General features: G+C 46.6%; 1 protein-coding gene across 1 annotated transcript in view; it reads right to left on the bottom strand.

Annotated features, from left to right (window-relative positions):
* Window positions 1-17,200, bottom strand: part of FBXO22 (F-box protein 22) — a 143,490-nt gene that overhangs the window by 46,237 nt on the left and 80,053 nt on the right. Inside the window, exon 3 of the mRNA XM_086959355.1 lies at window positions 13,401-13,488. Within this exon, the coding sequence (XP_086815481.1) occupies window positions 13,401-13,488 (88 nt within the window). The remainder of the gene's footprint in view (window positions 1-13,400; window positions 13,489-17,200) is intronic.

Here is a 17,200-nt window from a genome sequence, read left to right as displayed (position 1 = left end):
TCCCAAAAACTAAGGGTAATAGCAAAACTGATAGGGGAAGTTACACTACACCAGAAGTAACCCCCCCACGTGTGTACCCGACACACACAGTCTAAGTAATGTGTATATAACACAAGGCAAAACCTGAAGATCTAGAGTATCCCTTAACCCAAAACAAAACTAGGGTATCCTTTCAACCCAAAACACTCTTGAATCATACAATGAGTACCAATAAACTCAGAAATCCCAAAAACTAAGGGTAAATCTAAATCCAAAACAATAAGAACATGAGTATTTCTAACTCAAGGCAAACATATTAAGGGTTAAAACCCATGACATGCAGAGACTGGCATCCCAAACAGACAACAATAAAACATTCATGCATTCCAAACAGTCACCAAAAGAAAACACGCGAAACAAACTAAGCAGATAGTGACCTTCTAAAGTTACAAAAACATAAAGCATTGGACACACCTCCCTCAAAAGATACAACCCAACATGCACACGACATGCATTAGTTCTCATCCACTTTCTATTAAGCACCGGAGCTCGATCTTTGCCCCCGATAAAGAATAGGAACAGCAACAAAATAAACTGAAATAAATAAAGTAGTCACCGCCGATCATATTTGTATGGAGGGAGTTGTTCTCCGAATTCACTGCAAACAACTGCAACAGTCTCCAAACAACGCATTGTCAAAATCCATTTATACCCAAAATAAATATGCGGCTGGCAAAGTAAATCGAACCTTTGAATCGAGTGTCCAGCCCTTCACATCAAGGCCGGGGCTCCGTGAGGAAGAATTAGGGCAAGAACGCCATAACTTGACTCATCATAGCAGACTGGACTTGGAAAAACAACCACAAGATGGTGGCACGTTAAGTTGATGCCTCGCCGGGTGGCTACCGGCACGTATATGTTGGAATAGCGTCAGTGAGCAGCGTACCCTCAAACGACGTCAGAAAGGCATTGGAACTGCTTCTCGCGGGCACATCAGGTAAAATTTAATGCGCATTATTGAGCTCATGCATAGTTTAAAAAGGCCATGACAGTTAAACTGTTAACGGATCCGCAGTAAAGATAAAGTCATTAAAAATTGAAAATCTAATACACAGCACTTGGGGATAAACTCCTCGCAAATATGCAGCTTTACCCAGAGGTCCGACCACACCAACTGTGCGCTGCAGACAACAAAATGTCACACAGATCAAATTGTAGATGAAGTTGAACAGACTTGTTGAAAGTGCACAACGTGGCTGAAGCTTCAACCACCTCCACGCTCACATCATAAGCGTTCTCACAACTGTGAATTTTAAAGGGCTTGATATGTCAGATATCCATGTAAACCGCCCACCATGGATTGCGGTGCTCCACGCAAAACAGGACAAGCAATGCCTCACAGGGGTGCTGGCTCACTCAATACATGAGCTGAAGCTCCCTTCTATTACAATACTCCTTACCAGCTAGTTGAATCAACACCGTGTGAGCAGGGTGTTAACTTCCGCTCCGTTTGCCAGAAACAGAGCACAGATGTCAGACAATAAATCTGCTTTCAGATTTCACACGCCGGGCAGCATACTCTTAAAAAAAAAATAAACCGCAGTGTCTCTCCTACCGCAGCAGTAACAAAATCTTTGTGTTGTCTCTGTCATTTCAAAGGTTACTCTCAGTTACAAAGATCCATAGTAATACCTGGAAATGCCTGGTAATGCCCCACCAGGAGCAGGGTCCTCTCTGCTCAAACCATCACACCAACTGACACTCTCCTACATGCAAACCAACCCAACATTCCATGTGACCTCATCACAGGCTGAGCAGAAAGGCAGAGAACCACTGTGGAGAGACCGCATTAGTAATAAGCACATTACAACAGAGTACAATACCCCTATCGTACAATTCCTGTACCAATTTCTGTGTTGTGACTCAAGGGGGTCTGCCATCCAACAGGAGCACTCTCTGTTCACTCTCTATGGCTTTGAAGTAGAGCGCCAGGACCAGGTATGGTGTATTTTGCAATATATATAGGAATCTGGGGAAGGCCATCATCATAAACAGTGTCGCACGGCCCACCAGAGAAAGTGGAAGGGACCTCCAATGACACACATCCCCTTTTAGTATTTGCAATGAGGGTGGGAGATTTCGGTCATTGAATTGGGCGGGGTCAGTAGTGACATATATTCCTAAGTAATGGAACACCTAGGTGGTCACTTTTGCCTCGCAAAACTAAGGGAAGGGTGTGGGGGCATACCACTGAGTATCGCTCACGGCCGCCGCAGCATCGCTCACGGCCGCCGCAGCATCGCTCACGGCCGCCGCAGCATCGCTCACGGCCGCCGCAGCATCGCTCACGGCCGCCGCAGCATCGCTCACGGCCGCCGCAGCATCGCTCACGGCCTCCACAGCATCGCTCACGGCCTCCACAGCATCGCTCACGGCCTCCACAGCATCGCTCACGGCCTCCACAGCATCGCTCACGGCCTCCACAGCATCGCTCACGGCCTCCACAGCATCGCTCACGGCCTCCACAGCATCGCTCACGGCCTCCACAGCATCGCTCACGGCCTCCACAGCATCGCTCACGGCCTCCACAGCATCGCTCACGGCCTCCACAGCATCGCTCACGGCCTCCACAGCATCGCTCACGGCCTCCACAGCATCGCTCACGGCCTCCACAGCATCGCTCACGGCCTCCACAGCATCACTCACGGCCTCCACAGCATCACACACGGCCTCCACAGCATCACACACGGCCTCCACAGCATCACACACGGCCTCCACAGCATCACACACGGCCTCCACAGCATCACACACGGCCTCCACAGCATCACACACGGCCTCCACAGCATCACACACGGCCTCCACAGCATCACACACGGTCTCCACAGCATCACACACGGCCTCCACAGCATCACTCTGGGTCAAATATGTTCTCTCAATGTTTCAAGCTTTATTACAAATGTCACAAAAAGATGTTAATATTTCACTTCTGTTCTTGGATTTTCGTCACAGTAAAATACACTAAACATAATCTTCACAAAAGTTATTTACAAAAGTTTAAGCTATTGCCATTATAAATTACAATCACATTTATTTAAGTATTAATTATTTAAAAAAATTAACAGCCATCGTTATTTGTAATATCAATATATCTAAGTCACGTAAATACAAAACATGTTGCATTACAAATGCTATAGGTGTCACATTTGCGAAAGTTATAACTATTGGCATTGTAAATGACAAAGCTATTAATTTAGCTATTTTCAAAACCAACACATAAATAAAAATATTGTAATTTACAAGACCAGTAGCTCAAACTTTCCAAATGCGAGACCTATTGCATTGCAAATGCTTGTTTGAAGAGGGACCTACCTAGGCACGCATAGAGTGGATAGCAAAGAACTGAGCTCCTGCCTTGCTGGAATCCAAATGTTATGATTGCAGAAGCTGGGCACGGTAATCGGTGCCAGAGTCAAGTGTGGGATGCTCCATGGCACAAGGAGTAGTGCCTCAGATATTGTTGGCTCCCACAGGGCCAGACAACAGGCTTCTTTGTCGGGGAGCACCTTGCGGCAACAAGATAATGTCGCTCATGGAACACATTTCAGCTGGCACATGAGGAGGAAGGACAGGCGGCATACAGTGATCCCCCGATGTGCATGGTAAGTGGGACAGTAATACCCTAACAGAGTGTGGAGACCAGACCGAGAAACACCTGTGCGCACTGACAGTGGTAGACTGCAGTGAGAGCGACCTACTAGGGATCGGATAGGCAAACACTGGGGGAGGACGTACAACCGGGGGAATGAGAGATGGGTGCCCGTTAGAGAGTGCACCCACCTGCTAGCATGGCACCCAGAGAACGATAACACCAAGAGCTCTCATGTGCACTGACCGCCGGAGTTCACTGTAACTTTGCCACCTCTTCGATGCAGTGGGGTGAGTCCTTCACAAATCATTGGATAATGATATAACACCAGGAGACCCACAAGACACTAAAAGACCCTAACATGGCATAGGAAAACCCCCACTCAACATGAGTTAAGGTAAACTAATGGCTTCAAATACTATTCTGATGTCTGCATACTGTGTCCATCTCTTTGAGTGAATGGGCTACTGGGATCAGAAAACAAATGACATAACTCCCAGCGAGGCAGGATGCAACCATCCATGAGGGACCCTGGTGGGACATCAAACAGCATTACCCAGTTAGTCAAGAGGCGTGTACAGGAGATATATTTGATTGAAATGACCCCAATAGACCACTACACCCTCTTTCTGTGGAGTGGTAGAGGCATGGTCTCTGCTGTCAAGTCATAAAATACGTACATGTCTTTGGTGATATAACTAAACTACATATCCTTTATTGCAGGTTCTAAATTTCTCCTATGTTCTAACAGGGTTGCACGAGTTCATTGAATCCAATAGCATTTTAAAAGACTATCAAAAACTACTACTGCAGATATCAGAGATCTTCTGTCCACCCGTGACTCTGCAGCCTATGAGACAGCAGACCCAAAGAACCACCATCACAAATTGGAAAACTAAACAGGGATAAACAGGTCATGGCTTACATGGAGCCAAGCGGTCCTCTCAGTCAATAAATCAAATGGGATCATTCTCCTCGACTATGAAACCCAATTGGTGCTGGGTCTTACACTGTTCACCTATTCTTCAATAATGTTTAAAAACTGTAGGAGATCTTATGCTCAGATTATCTCCCTTTATCAACTACCATGGCAAATGTATGCAGTAGTGGCTCGCCGTTTTGGGTGTCACAGCTGCCGTTTGTGATTTAACGGGTAATGAGTAAAACCTATTATTAAGTAATGGTATGATAAAAAACACCATCCTGGGTGTAGCCTGAGGCAGTAAATCACACTGAGGCAGTAAATCACACAGAGGAGCCTGGACCAGTCCTTTCGAAGTCCCACAGCTACCCCTCATTCAGTCTGTCAGTTTATCCTCGCCCATCTCATTACAACATGTTGTGTACAATACCTCTCCTGCCTGCAATCCTGAGACCGGATGGGAGAGGGTGATGTGAAAAAGCTGGAGCCTAGGCATCATTACATAGACTCCAGCTTTCAGTTTACTGCTTCAATGCTCAAGGCAGGAAGACGCTGTGTAAAGACATGGATCTGCCCAGAGCCAGCATCTGACAAGGACCAGCAAAAGTAACTGGAGGTATTAAATAATTTTAAAAAACTCTGAAATGTTGTGTGTATAAGTGGGTCTGTTTTTGAACATATGTATGAGTGAGTATGACTAACTCACAGTCTGGGAATAGGTGAGACTAATGGAGAAAGAGTGACAAACAGTGAGTGGAAGATAAGCTTGAATGAATAAGGGCAAAGAACTGTAGGTGAATGAAAGAGCATAAGTGAGTGGATGTGCATGTGATGATGTGTGTATGTGCAAGCAAGAGTGATGAGAGTAAGTGAGTGAATGTTACTGAGTGAAAATAAGCAAGACCGAGTGAGTCAGTGTGAATGACAAAGTGAATGAGTAGAAGGTAGTGATAGTGCACTCAACAAATCTGCAGAACACCATCACCCGTGATGGTATGCTGGCTCTGAGCAAGTGTGAGTGTACCCAAACTTAGAGTCTAGTGGGTCTACCAGAAAGGCCAGGGCTTCAGCTTTTTGTGGAATTCAAGAAGTGAGGAGGAGGTTCTTGTGTTTAGTGGCAGGTCATGCCAAGCGTTAGGAGTGATGCATCTGAATGAACAAATGAATGAATGAAAATATTTATAAAGCGCAGCCTACTGCCCAGAGGCGTCTAGGCGCTTACAGATCAGAAAGGTAATTCATTTTTGGATTTCCTAGACGAGAAGGCTCAACCACCGTATATGGCTTTACACGTGTGTGGAATGTGTTCAAGTAGAAGTCTGGACAAGTGGAGGTGTCTGGAAGGTTTGTGAAAGCAGATGTCATGAGGTTGACCCTGTGGGAGGAGTCCTGAAAACATAGGCTTCTTAGTTCTGAAAGATCTAGTGGCTCTCATCACAAGCTAGTGATATCCAAATCGAAAAAAATAACATAATAAATTATACAAGTACAAAATCCATTTCACATTTAAAACAAATCAGCCAGTCAAACAATTATTCTGTAATGCACCTGTGTACAGTATCTACGGATAAAAATGTTCCACCTAACCAAAATGTCCATTTCAACTCCAGCCAACCATGTAGCCACATACATAGGGGAACATTAAAATAATGATTTCGGGACATACCTGTGTTGGATGTGGGGGGGTGCTGGAACCTAGGCAGTGTGGTCTGCCACCTGTTGCAAGGATCATTTGCTCTGGCCGGTCTGGAACCAAGATGGCACCTGGGATGAGAAGGGGTGCAGCAGCAGCCGAGTAATGTGGTAAAATGTTGAGCTGTAGGAGGGTAGTCTTAATGCAGGGGATGTCGGGTGCAGTATTGAGATGCCGACCACATGGTCCTTCATAAAAGGATACATGTTATGGCTGGAGAATGTGGGTAAAAAATGCAATGGGAACACAAACCCATCAGCAGACTGAGCCTAAAACTTAGAGACAGGAGCTTGGGTTGGGTTGGGGAGGAGGGGGCGAGCGGGGAGGAGATATGCAAGGGAAGTCCTGGGACTGCTGAATTAGCTATGGCTGGCTCATATCCGGCAAATGAAAAATAAAACTATTATAGTATATCGTTGATTTTACACCTGATGGCTCTGAGCCAGTGGGGCACCGCTTCTCTGCTATTGCGAAGGAGCCGCCCTACCCACCACAACCAGAGAGAATAGACATGCAGTACCAACACGTGACACAATTAACCAATATGCTTGAGTGGAGGAGAGAGGGTCTGAAAATTTGTGAAATAGCATTGGAGGGCCCCGGTTGCAAGACATCTAGTGGCAGCACCAACACTCTTCTAATGTGCACAAAAGACAACACAAGAAGGCACCTGGATTTGATGCCAACAGGAGGAGACTCATTAAGGCGACCAGACCAGGAATTCCCAAGGCCCGCCATTATTGCATGTCATTTCTGAAGTGAACGCCGGCCAAAAGATGAGCCCAGAAGTCTGTGGTTGGCTCCTTTGATTCCTACACAGGAAAAGTGATGCACTCACCCTCACTGATGCCAGGGGTGGAAACTCCTGCTCAGACTCAATGGCACTAACAAAAGTAGACTTGGTGGCCACTTCATAGACTTTCAAGGCTAAGCTCCTGGAGATTAAGCTCAATTTTACGCAGACAAGTGACTGATCTCCACTAAGTTCTCAATGAGAAATCTTGAAGTTTCGTTGTTAGATTGACTTCTTGGGACAACAATCATAGATGAATGAATTAATAAGGTATTTGTTGAGCGCACGGTGGCCAAGCGGCTTCCTGGCGCTGAGAGCTCTACTGAACAGAACAGAACAGGGCCGAGGAAGTTAACAGGAGTAGGCCTGGGCAAACAAGAAGGTTTTGAGCGCTTTGCGGAAGTGTGAGAAAATGGGAATTGAACGCATAGATAGAGGGAGGGAGTTCCAGAACCGGGGGGCAAGAACAGAGAATCTGGTACCACCAGTGCGGGATTTGAGAAAGCGGGGAACAGTGAGGAGGGCAGAAGTAGATGAACGGAGGGTACGGGCAGGCGTGTGAGTGGAGATCAGGGCATTGTTGAACGCCGGAGCAGAGCGATCAACAGCCCGAAGACTAGGCACCCTAGTTTAAATAGGGATCTCTGCAAAACAGGTAACCAGTGAAGTGATTTAAGGACGGGAGTGATATGGTGAGTTTTGGGAAAATGAAAAATAAGACGGGCAGCCTGATTCTGGATTGCTTGGAGACGGCGGATTTCGTAGGCGGGGATGCCAACGAACAAGCTGTTTCCATAATCAAGGCGGGAGGTGATAAGGGCCGAAATGATTATTTTAAGGGAATCCAGGGAAAAAAACTGGAGATTTTTCGAATCAGACGGAGGGAAAGAAAACAAGAGGACACTACAGAGCTGACCTGGCCATGCATTGACAGGTCCTGGCTGACCTTGATGCCCAGCGTTTTAACAGAGGAAACTGGGGTAGGAGGGGGACCAAAGATGGGGGGCCAGAAAGCAGAGGACCAAGGACTGGATGAGCCACCAGTCAAGACAAGCTCAGTCTTGTCTGGGTTGAGCTTGAGATGATTGGCGCTCATCCATCCGGAAATAAAAACCAGAGTGGAACGAAAAAATGATAGGGAGTGAGAAGAGGAGGAAAGGTCAAAGACGAGCTGGAGGTCATCTGCGTAATTATACACAGAGACCCCCAGATCAAGAAGAGAAACTATGAGGGGACGAATATAGAGGTTAAAAAGAAGAGGAGAGAGGGAGGAACCTTGAGGAACCCCACAGGACACCGGGAGGGGAGAAGCGGAAAAACCAGAGAGGTGAACAGCTTGTGAGCGTCCTGTAAGAAAGGATGTGATCCATGAGAGAGCAGAACCCCGAATGCCCGCTGCGCCGACACGGTCAAGTAAGATGGTGTGATCAACCGTGTCGAACGCAGCGGACAGCTCGAGGAGAACCAGAGCTTGAGGGGAGTTGGTATCGGCCTTGGCTTTCAGCTCATCAAGAACCGCAAGCACCACTGACTCCGTAGAGTGGCCCGAGCGGAAGCCCGCTTGATGGGAAGCGAGGAGATGGTTCTGCTCAACGTAAGAGGAAAGGCAAGAGGTGACATAACTTTCAAGAATTTTGGCGAGATAGGGTAGGAGAGAGATGGGTCTGAAGTTAGAAAGGAGAGAAGAATCCAGACCAGGTTTTTTGAGAATGGGAAAGACGATCGCAGATTTAAATGAAGAGGGGACCAAACCAGTTGAAAGAGAGGCATTAAGAAGAGAAAGGGGAGTGGTAGGGCAAGAGGTAAAGAGAGTTCTCAGCACGCGAGCAGGAGCACATTCGGCTGGAGAGCCGGACTTGGTTTTAATAAGCAAGGCAAGAAAAGAGTCCAAGGAAATAGACGGAAAGGAATCGAAGGAAGAATTGGGAGCAGGGGGGGCAGGATAATGGGAGGGGAAGGGTGTGGTAGGAATGTTAGATTTTATTTTAACGATCTTCTCGATAAAGAAGTCGTTTAAGGAGGAGCAGAGGGCCTGGGAAGGAATGAGCTTAGGGCATACACAATCAGAGGTGGCCAAGTTGTTGACCAGAGAAAAAATCTCTTTAGATTTGTTTGCGGACAGTGCGGATATTGAGGACAAATTACAAATGCTGGGAGAAAACAATCAATAATTCAAAAGATACAATACCTTCAGACCTAAGCTGAAGTGTCACAACTGAAACTCAAGGAATTGGAAAACCACAAGAGACATCATATGCATCGGAGATCTACAAAAAGAAGCTGAAGGAGCAGATTGTCGTCTCTTCATGACATGACTTTTCACCACGTCAAGCCAAGATAACCAGGTGAAGCTAAAATGTGATAGCGTTGAGGGCGTAGCTTGGCCAGCTAAAATGGCGGTTATGTCTTGAGCGCTCTCCGTCCTGCCCCGCATAATCCTGTACACTGATCCTGCTTATCAGACTCTGTCGGTTTTAGAGTGACTCTACCGCAGTCTGAGTGTGGCGGCATTACCCCGGGCCAGTTTTGACGCAGTGGGAGGTGCGGCGGCGGAGATACGGTCGCTGAGAGGAGTTGCGGCCTGTGGGGGTAGTGCCCTGAGTGAATCCGGGGAGTTTCCTGTCCCGGCCGGGAGGGGGCATAGCTCTGTTTGCAGAGCGGCAGGCGGGCTGGCTGTGGGCTCCTCTCCAACTTCTGCTGCGGATCGGTCGGGTGGGGCTCGCGTGTGGCAGCCTGGAGTCCCTTTACTGGAGAGGCTGCTGTGTGCGTCAGTGGCCGGCTAGGGCCACGGAGGTAGGAGACTGCGGGAGTGGGTGGCGCGATGCGCCGGCGGCCATATTGTGCAACTTGGAGGCAGCCACGCTGGGGCTCGAGTATGAGGTGGGCCCGCTGTGACGCCCGGGCTCTGTACACTGCTGGGTGTGTGCCCCGTTGTGGCTGTCACTCCCCCCATCCTCCGCTCTACTGTGTGCCATACAATCTTGGATATTTGGCAGTCGTGTCGGGCCGCGCGGGGGGGGGGGACCCGGAGCGGTTGTGCAGCAGCAGGTCCGCTTTGACAGGGGCGAGAACCCCGGAGCTGGATGGCGGGGGCACCGCTGCGCCCAAGACTTGTCCTGGTGTTGGGCTTGATCCTGCCACCATCTCCTCTGCGAGGCTTCGGCCGGTGTGCGGCTGCAGGACTTGAATGTGGGACATTGCTGGAGGTGCTGGCCGCCATATTGGGACGCTTCTGCGGCACTGGACGAATACCCATGAGGGAGACTCTCTGTGGTGCTGGGGGCTCTGCTGGCTTTAGGAGCTGACGTGGGGTCGGTGTGTGCTAGCACTCAGGTGAAAGGTGTCTGACCACCTTCCTCCCACCCTCTGTCTAGGCCTCAATGACATTTGGAGGGAGCAACATAAGGAAGAACAGGAATGCATCTACTTTTCAAATGTCCATAGGAAAAAAATGGAGGATTGATTACATCTTTGCGAGTAACACCGTTGTTTCTGTGATAAGTAGCTCAGAGAATGGACCAATCTACTTACAGGACCATGCACCTTTGTTTGATCAGTTGAACTGGGGGAGGAGACCCGAGATGACGGAGTTGGATACTTGCAATTACACAACCCTGTTTTGAAAGATGAACTCTGAACTCACTTTGAAGAAAACAACAAGGGAGAATTATGGTGTGCACTTCTCTAGGATGCGATTAAAGTTATCCTTTGGGGCCACTGATTGGCTTGACGGCTTATGATAAGAGATTGAGATGCCTCCAAAAGGGGCAATGGAGGCAAGAAGTACAACTTGCAGATTTGAATTACAGAATGACCCCCCCCCTCCCCCCCCATCCATATATCAGCATCGGTTACTGCGAACTAAACCAAACGAGTTATACCTTTTCCTCTTATAAAAATAGGAGTTATTTTCCAGGGAATAAAGTGGGCTCTATGCTGGTGCGACTACTAGGGGTGGGGTGGGGGGGTAAGAAGCTTTGAGAATGGGAGAGGGGGCGTGTTAGGGAGATTAGCGGAGACTCAGGAGACACATTGACCACAGAGAGGGACAAACTAGAAGCATAAATAGTATCACACTTTGTACTCTGCTGAAACCCCAACCGCAAATGTCCAAAGTGAATATTTAGAAAAACATCATCCCCAGCTTAGGAAGCCAGACCAAATGGAAACGCTTTTTTTCCCCATTACTGAAGCGGAAATTAAAATGGATATAAAATTCCTGAAGACAAATACAGCACCCAGACCCCGATGGATATATAGAAGGGTTCTATACAACCTTATTTTTAATTTTACTCCCACACCGAACAGACCTCAGTGGTGCTTTTTCTGAGAGGAATTGGTTCACCCCACGATGACTTAGTCGCCTATTTCCCTCATTCACAATCACAGGCAAGATCTCAAATTATGTGTTTCTTATCAGCAAATAGCACTTCTAAATTAGGAGGTCAAAATCTACACTACAATTAAGGTGTTATGGCTGAAGCCATCCTCGCAGAATTCCACACAATCTAGGTTTAATAAAAAATGTCAAACACAGAACAACTTACATCGCCAGATACATTTAACTGAGAAAGCCCGGAAAAAAGAGCAATTCCAACGGGCCTGGAAACTCTCCCCAAAAAAGGTTTTCAATTAGGTGGAGTGGGCCATTTTAGCACAAACTTTGCGGCTGGTGGGTATTGGCTTATGATTCACAACCATGATACTTGTGGAAAAACAAAAACTAGTCTCAAGAATTGCCCTGGAATTCTATCAAGAACTTTGGTGCTGGGCAGAGGCACACGACAGGGATGTATGCTGGCTCCTCTTTTATTTGCACTTTCAACAGACCCACTGGCATGAGGCATTCGCAAAAGAAAGGGGGGACATAAAAAGGGATTCAGATTGGCATAGGCATTCATAACTTGTTGCTCTTTGCAGAGGATATCATCCTAATGCTCTCACTCCCTGAGACCTCAGGAACTCCTAAACCAATAAAAGATGGCTTCTGGCTTTAATATGAATCTGGCTAAATCTGAAATCCTTGATCTCACCCTTCCACGGCCTCACCTATCAAAGTAGCCGTACTACTTAACTCATATAGACCATAAAATCTATAAAACACTTTGAGGTCATGTTAACACCCACCCGGGGAACATATATAAAGCAAACTTCCTGCAATGTTTGGCCACTCTGAAGCGTTTTGACCAGGTGGCAAACGCTCCCCATTTTAACGAAAGGTGAATTCCTTCAAGATGAAAATACTCCCAAATGTGCTTTATTTGTTCGAGATCCAGCAAATAAGCATTCCTTTTCATGAAACTTAAATTAACTGTACTTAGGTTCATCTGGAGAGAGAAACACAGGATATCCTATAAAATGTTGTGCCACCTTGGAGACATGGGAGGAATGTCATTATCCAACACGAAAACGTGCAAATGAGGGTTCTGGCAGAATGGAGCATCAATTCATGTGAGAAGCTCTGGGAACATATGGCTGGGCCATCATTGTGGGATCGCATTTAGTAACCTAAGAGAGACCGCCCTTTTAACGCTCATATTAGCACACCAACATCCACAAGCCTCCAGGTACATGATAGAATACACTACCAGCTTCAGATAACTACATACCCATTCCCACATACCACGATTCACTTAATAAATTATTTTGCCCTGGCTTTACAACCTGGTTTATGAGGTGGTGGGAGGAAGACTGTGCTATGATTTTCGACCTGTTTCAATGTTTCAATATGGGTACGATAAATCCGCTGAGGACTGTAAGAAATCAATCAATATTTGTAGGGCTCTCTAATTACCCCTAAGAAAGAATTTGGGGTATCACAGGGGGAACGATTCTGATACATGGAAATAAGTCACTGGGTATTACAACAGAGAATGCATGTAGCGTGAAGCTGCCACTAGAGCCCACACCCGGCCAAGCTCCATAACTTCTATCCCGGGGTTGCTGCTGTGTGCTGGAGAGGTTGAGAGGCTATAGGAAATGCTAAGCACATCTGGTGGGACTGCCCGCCGATTGTTAAGCTTTTGACAGAAGCCCTGCAGGTGATCTGAAATATATTTTATACTATTCCATTCCCCAAGATGAACTCACAGTACTGATATACAACCACAAGCGTTGTAATACCAGTGCAGGGCAGATAGGGTGGTTATGTGGAACTAGGGTGCCAAATTCATGATAGCATCACACTATAAGAGTTCTTCAAATATGTAATAATTTTAGAGCTTTTAGGAAGGTAAAACTATTTTTCAGACATCAGGGTTACCCCATATTTTCGATGAGCGAACTCTTCTTGGGTTGAGGTTTACAAAGCAGTATTGTCAACAAAAATGGAAACTATAACAAAATGAAGGCATGTTTCTATGCTCACCTTTCTTTTGTCCGCGATGCACTCCATGTCCACTAAAAGTGCTAGCATCAATAATATAAAGAAAAGTTTGTGGCAGCATGTGAACTCTCTGTAAAGAAGGGGAAACAGTTTTTATGAACAGTATGCAAACATTTTCTAATATTAATATGTACAAAATAAAAAATATTTACATTTTTCACTGATTCGAATGATCTAGCAAACTACAGATGTAGCAGCCACACAGCTTTTCAAAGTATCAAACAAGTAACCCTGGGCGTAGTTCGCATAGTTGTGCTACGCGAAGTGCACTTTGCGAGATACGCGTAGCACTACGCGTACTGTATAGTGTGCTGTTGGTGATGATTGCACAGTGTGGACAAGCATTCGGCACTGTGCAATCATTGAAAACGGCATCTCGCAAAGTGCGAGCTGTCATTTTCTGCCGCTAGATTAGATATTTACTCGAGCTGCAGCTTTCTCAACACGGACTGGTAGTTTTTCATCGCGAGCAGTCGCGAGCATACGCGACCACTCACAGTGAGAAACCTGACCTCCCCGCATTGAGAATCTCGCCAGGAGGTTTATTTTCCTCATTCGCGATCGCCAACTTTATGTTGCTGATCGCGAACGAGGAAAAAGTCTCGCCGGGATGTCATTTTGCTCGCTCGCCAACTTGACGTTGAGGACCGCAAGCAAGCAAAAAATGCCAGCTACGTGATTTTGCACTGTGCTACGTGCAATTCGCGTAGCGCAAGTAGCGCAAACTACGCAAACTTCACGAGCGTAGCGTAGTTGGCCGCCCAGAGCTCCTTTAGCAAATAATAGTCAAAACACAACAAACTAGCACTATTTCAGTGCAACCTATTTTTACATTCTGAAAACTCTGACATCCTGGCAGCACAATGACGCTCCTTTTTTGATGCAGTCTACATTTAAAATGTACTTTACAGCAACCACAATTTCAGTTCCTGAACAATATTCAATGAGTCTTAACCAAGATTTCATGCTACCTCCGTTGGAGAGAGGACGCAATTTGAAAGTCATGCATCATATCACACAGGCTATTGGTATGCTTTTAAATAAACCATGATCAGGCGCACGAGGGGTGCATAAAAGAGAGCTTTCCGGGTCGGGCTCGTCCTTGGAACAGCCGATCACATTACGCTAGGCATTAGAGGCACTTGTGTTCAATAGTGCTCGACTCCACGAATTGTTTAATGCGATTTTAAAAAATCCCGCTTTGGTACTGATCATTTTTAAAACTTACTCGAAAATCATTGTTATTTCCTCATTTTAATAGATATTGCCTACATTGACTTGCACTTACAAATTCACCACAACTTCACCGCTGCTTAGCGGGACACCAGCTCTACCACCTCATACCCGGCAGACATCTTGGGTGGGAGGTAGACACTTGTGGCGCCGCCATTTGACGAGCGCTCTAGTGCTCAGGCCGGCGCACGAGGGGTGCATAAAAAGCTGCCATGATCACGCGCAGCGGTAACGCGCAGCGGGAGCGCCGTAGGAGAGCCGGAGTCGAGCCAGAGTCCGGCCCGTCTGCGCCCGTCCGCGCCTCGGACGGGCCAACGGCGAGGTATGCTGATCCTATAGCCACACGTAAGACTTACACAAGACAGGAGCTATTTTCCCTACAATACGCGCCTGTATGTGATAGACATAAACTGGACCCATCTGTGTGGTCCGGCCCTGCCATCTGTCAGCGCTGTGGTAACACTTTCACCTGGATACAAACTACTGATATGACTCCTAGAGTGAAACTCCTATCGGGAGGCCTAATAAATGCTAGATCAATGCCTAGACATGCTCTGGATATATATGATCTAATACTTGATGAAAATTTGGACCTACTATGCATTACTGAGACATGGCTGAATCTAGGCTGCACCCCAGATATGGTACAAGCCCTGCCTCCAGGTTATACCATTCTTAGGAAAGACAGAGGAGAAGATAAACGGGGAGGGGGAGTGGCTGTCATCTACAGGGACACTCTTTCATGCTCAGTGTTAGAGCTACAGGATCTTAAAGAAGCTGAAGGAATGGGTTTTTGCATAAAAATTAATGACACCTTCACTTTTGCTGGTGCAGTAATTTATAGACCACCAGGACCTTGTAAAGGTTTCTTGGAAACAATAGGAGGAACACTCAGCCCTTTGGTACTAAAATACTCTAACTTTACGGTCATGGGGGATGTAAATATTCACTTAGAAAATAGATCAGACAATGCGGCTGTATCATTTAGGGAGACCACGGAAGTTCTTGGTTTAGTGATCAATGGTAACCAGCCCACTCACGATGCAGGACACATGCTAGACTGTATCGCGACTAACATAAGCACTTTAAGATGTGAACATCCAAAACCTCAGGTATGGACAGATCATGCGCTCATACCGTTCACTCTCACGCTCGAACATAACAAGAAATGTAAAAATCGCGATCAGCAATGTCAGTCCACCCATGAAGAATGGAAGGAACTAATAGCCCACCCAGACCTTGCCAGATTGGCAATGGAATGTAGACCTAATAAAATAGGATCCCTGAATACGGACCCTAATACGTTCAAGGAATGGATGAATGTACTAAAAAGAATGGGGGGGCAGGGAAACATGAGGAAGACCAAAGGCAAAAAAAGAAGCAGTCAGCCCCATGGTTTAACCAAGATCTTAAAACAAGACAAGGAGAACTACGCAGAGCAGAGCGCAGATGGCGTAAAGACTACTGCATGTTAGAACGCACCAAATATAACGCTACCAAGAAAAAATATCATGAACATATTAAGTTGGCAAAAAAAACCTATTACTGCAAGGCAGTTGAGGCTGCAAATAACAAACAGAAAGCCATCTTCAACATCGTTAGGGGTTTTAATAAACCTGACTTCTTAACACAAGAAATCCCTCCTTCAGAGACGCTGTGCGAGGCCATCGCCGAGTACTTTGAAGCTAAAGTACAGGGCCTGACTTGGGATTTCGTAATCCCTAGCCTGACCAGTGATGAAGCTAATGCAAAGGAGAGACTGGTAGAGAAACAATTGTCGAGCTTCCAACCCGTCAGCTTAGAGGAATCTCGACAGACTATTCTCCGCACCAAATCTGGTTCTCCATTTGACCCCTGCCCTATTAAACTTCTACACCTTATTGTGGAGGTTGCCAACCCTGTCATTAACGACATTGTAAATAGCTCCCTGGCCACAGCCAATGTCCCCTCAGAGTGGAAAATAGCAGCAGTGAGACCCCTTCAAAAGAAACAGCTCCCTGACCCCACCACATTATCTAATTTGCGTCCCATTTCTTTACTTCCTGCTCTATGCAAAATCACAGAATCTACGGTCAATCAACAACTGACCAGGTTCTTAGAAGAGAGTGAAGCATGGCATCCTAACCAGGCAGGTTTTAGAGCACAACACTCAACGGAGTCTGCTCTCTTGCATACTGCAGATACCATCCGTACAGCCCTAGACCAAGGGAAGAAGGCCGTCCTGATTTTATTAGACCTATCGGCGGCCTTCGATACGGTCTCACATATCATTCTGATAGACCGCCTGAAATCCTTTGGCATCACTGGCGTGGTACTTGAATGCCTCAAGAACTTCCTGAGTGGAAGGAGACAAGTAGTGACGCTAGGAGAATTTCAATCTAGGGAGAGAAGACTCACGACAGGAGTACCTCAGGGCTCTAGTCTTAGCCCGACATTGTTTAATGTCTACACCGCACCCCTAATTAGCTTGATTGCTTCGTTTGGCATAGAAGCTATAGCCTATGCCGACGACACGCAACTGATCCTGACCATGGACAAAGACAACCAGG

Source organism: Lissotriton vulgaris, chromosome 2_2, assembly GCF_964263255.1.
Source record: "Lissotriton vulgaris chromosome 2_2, aLisVul1.2, whole genome shotgun sequence".
NCBI lineage: Eukaryota > Metazoa > Chordata > Amphibia > Caudata > Salamandridae > Lissotriton > Lissotriton vulgaris.
The sequence above is the reverse complement of the archived record's forward strand: the minus strand, read 5'-3'. Positions and strand labels throughout refer to the sequence as shown.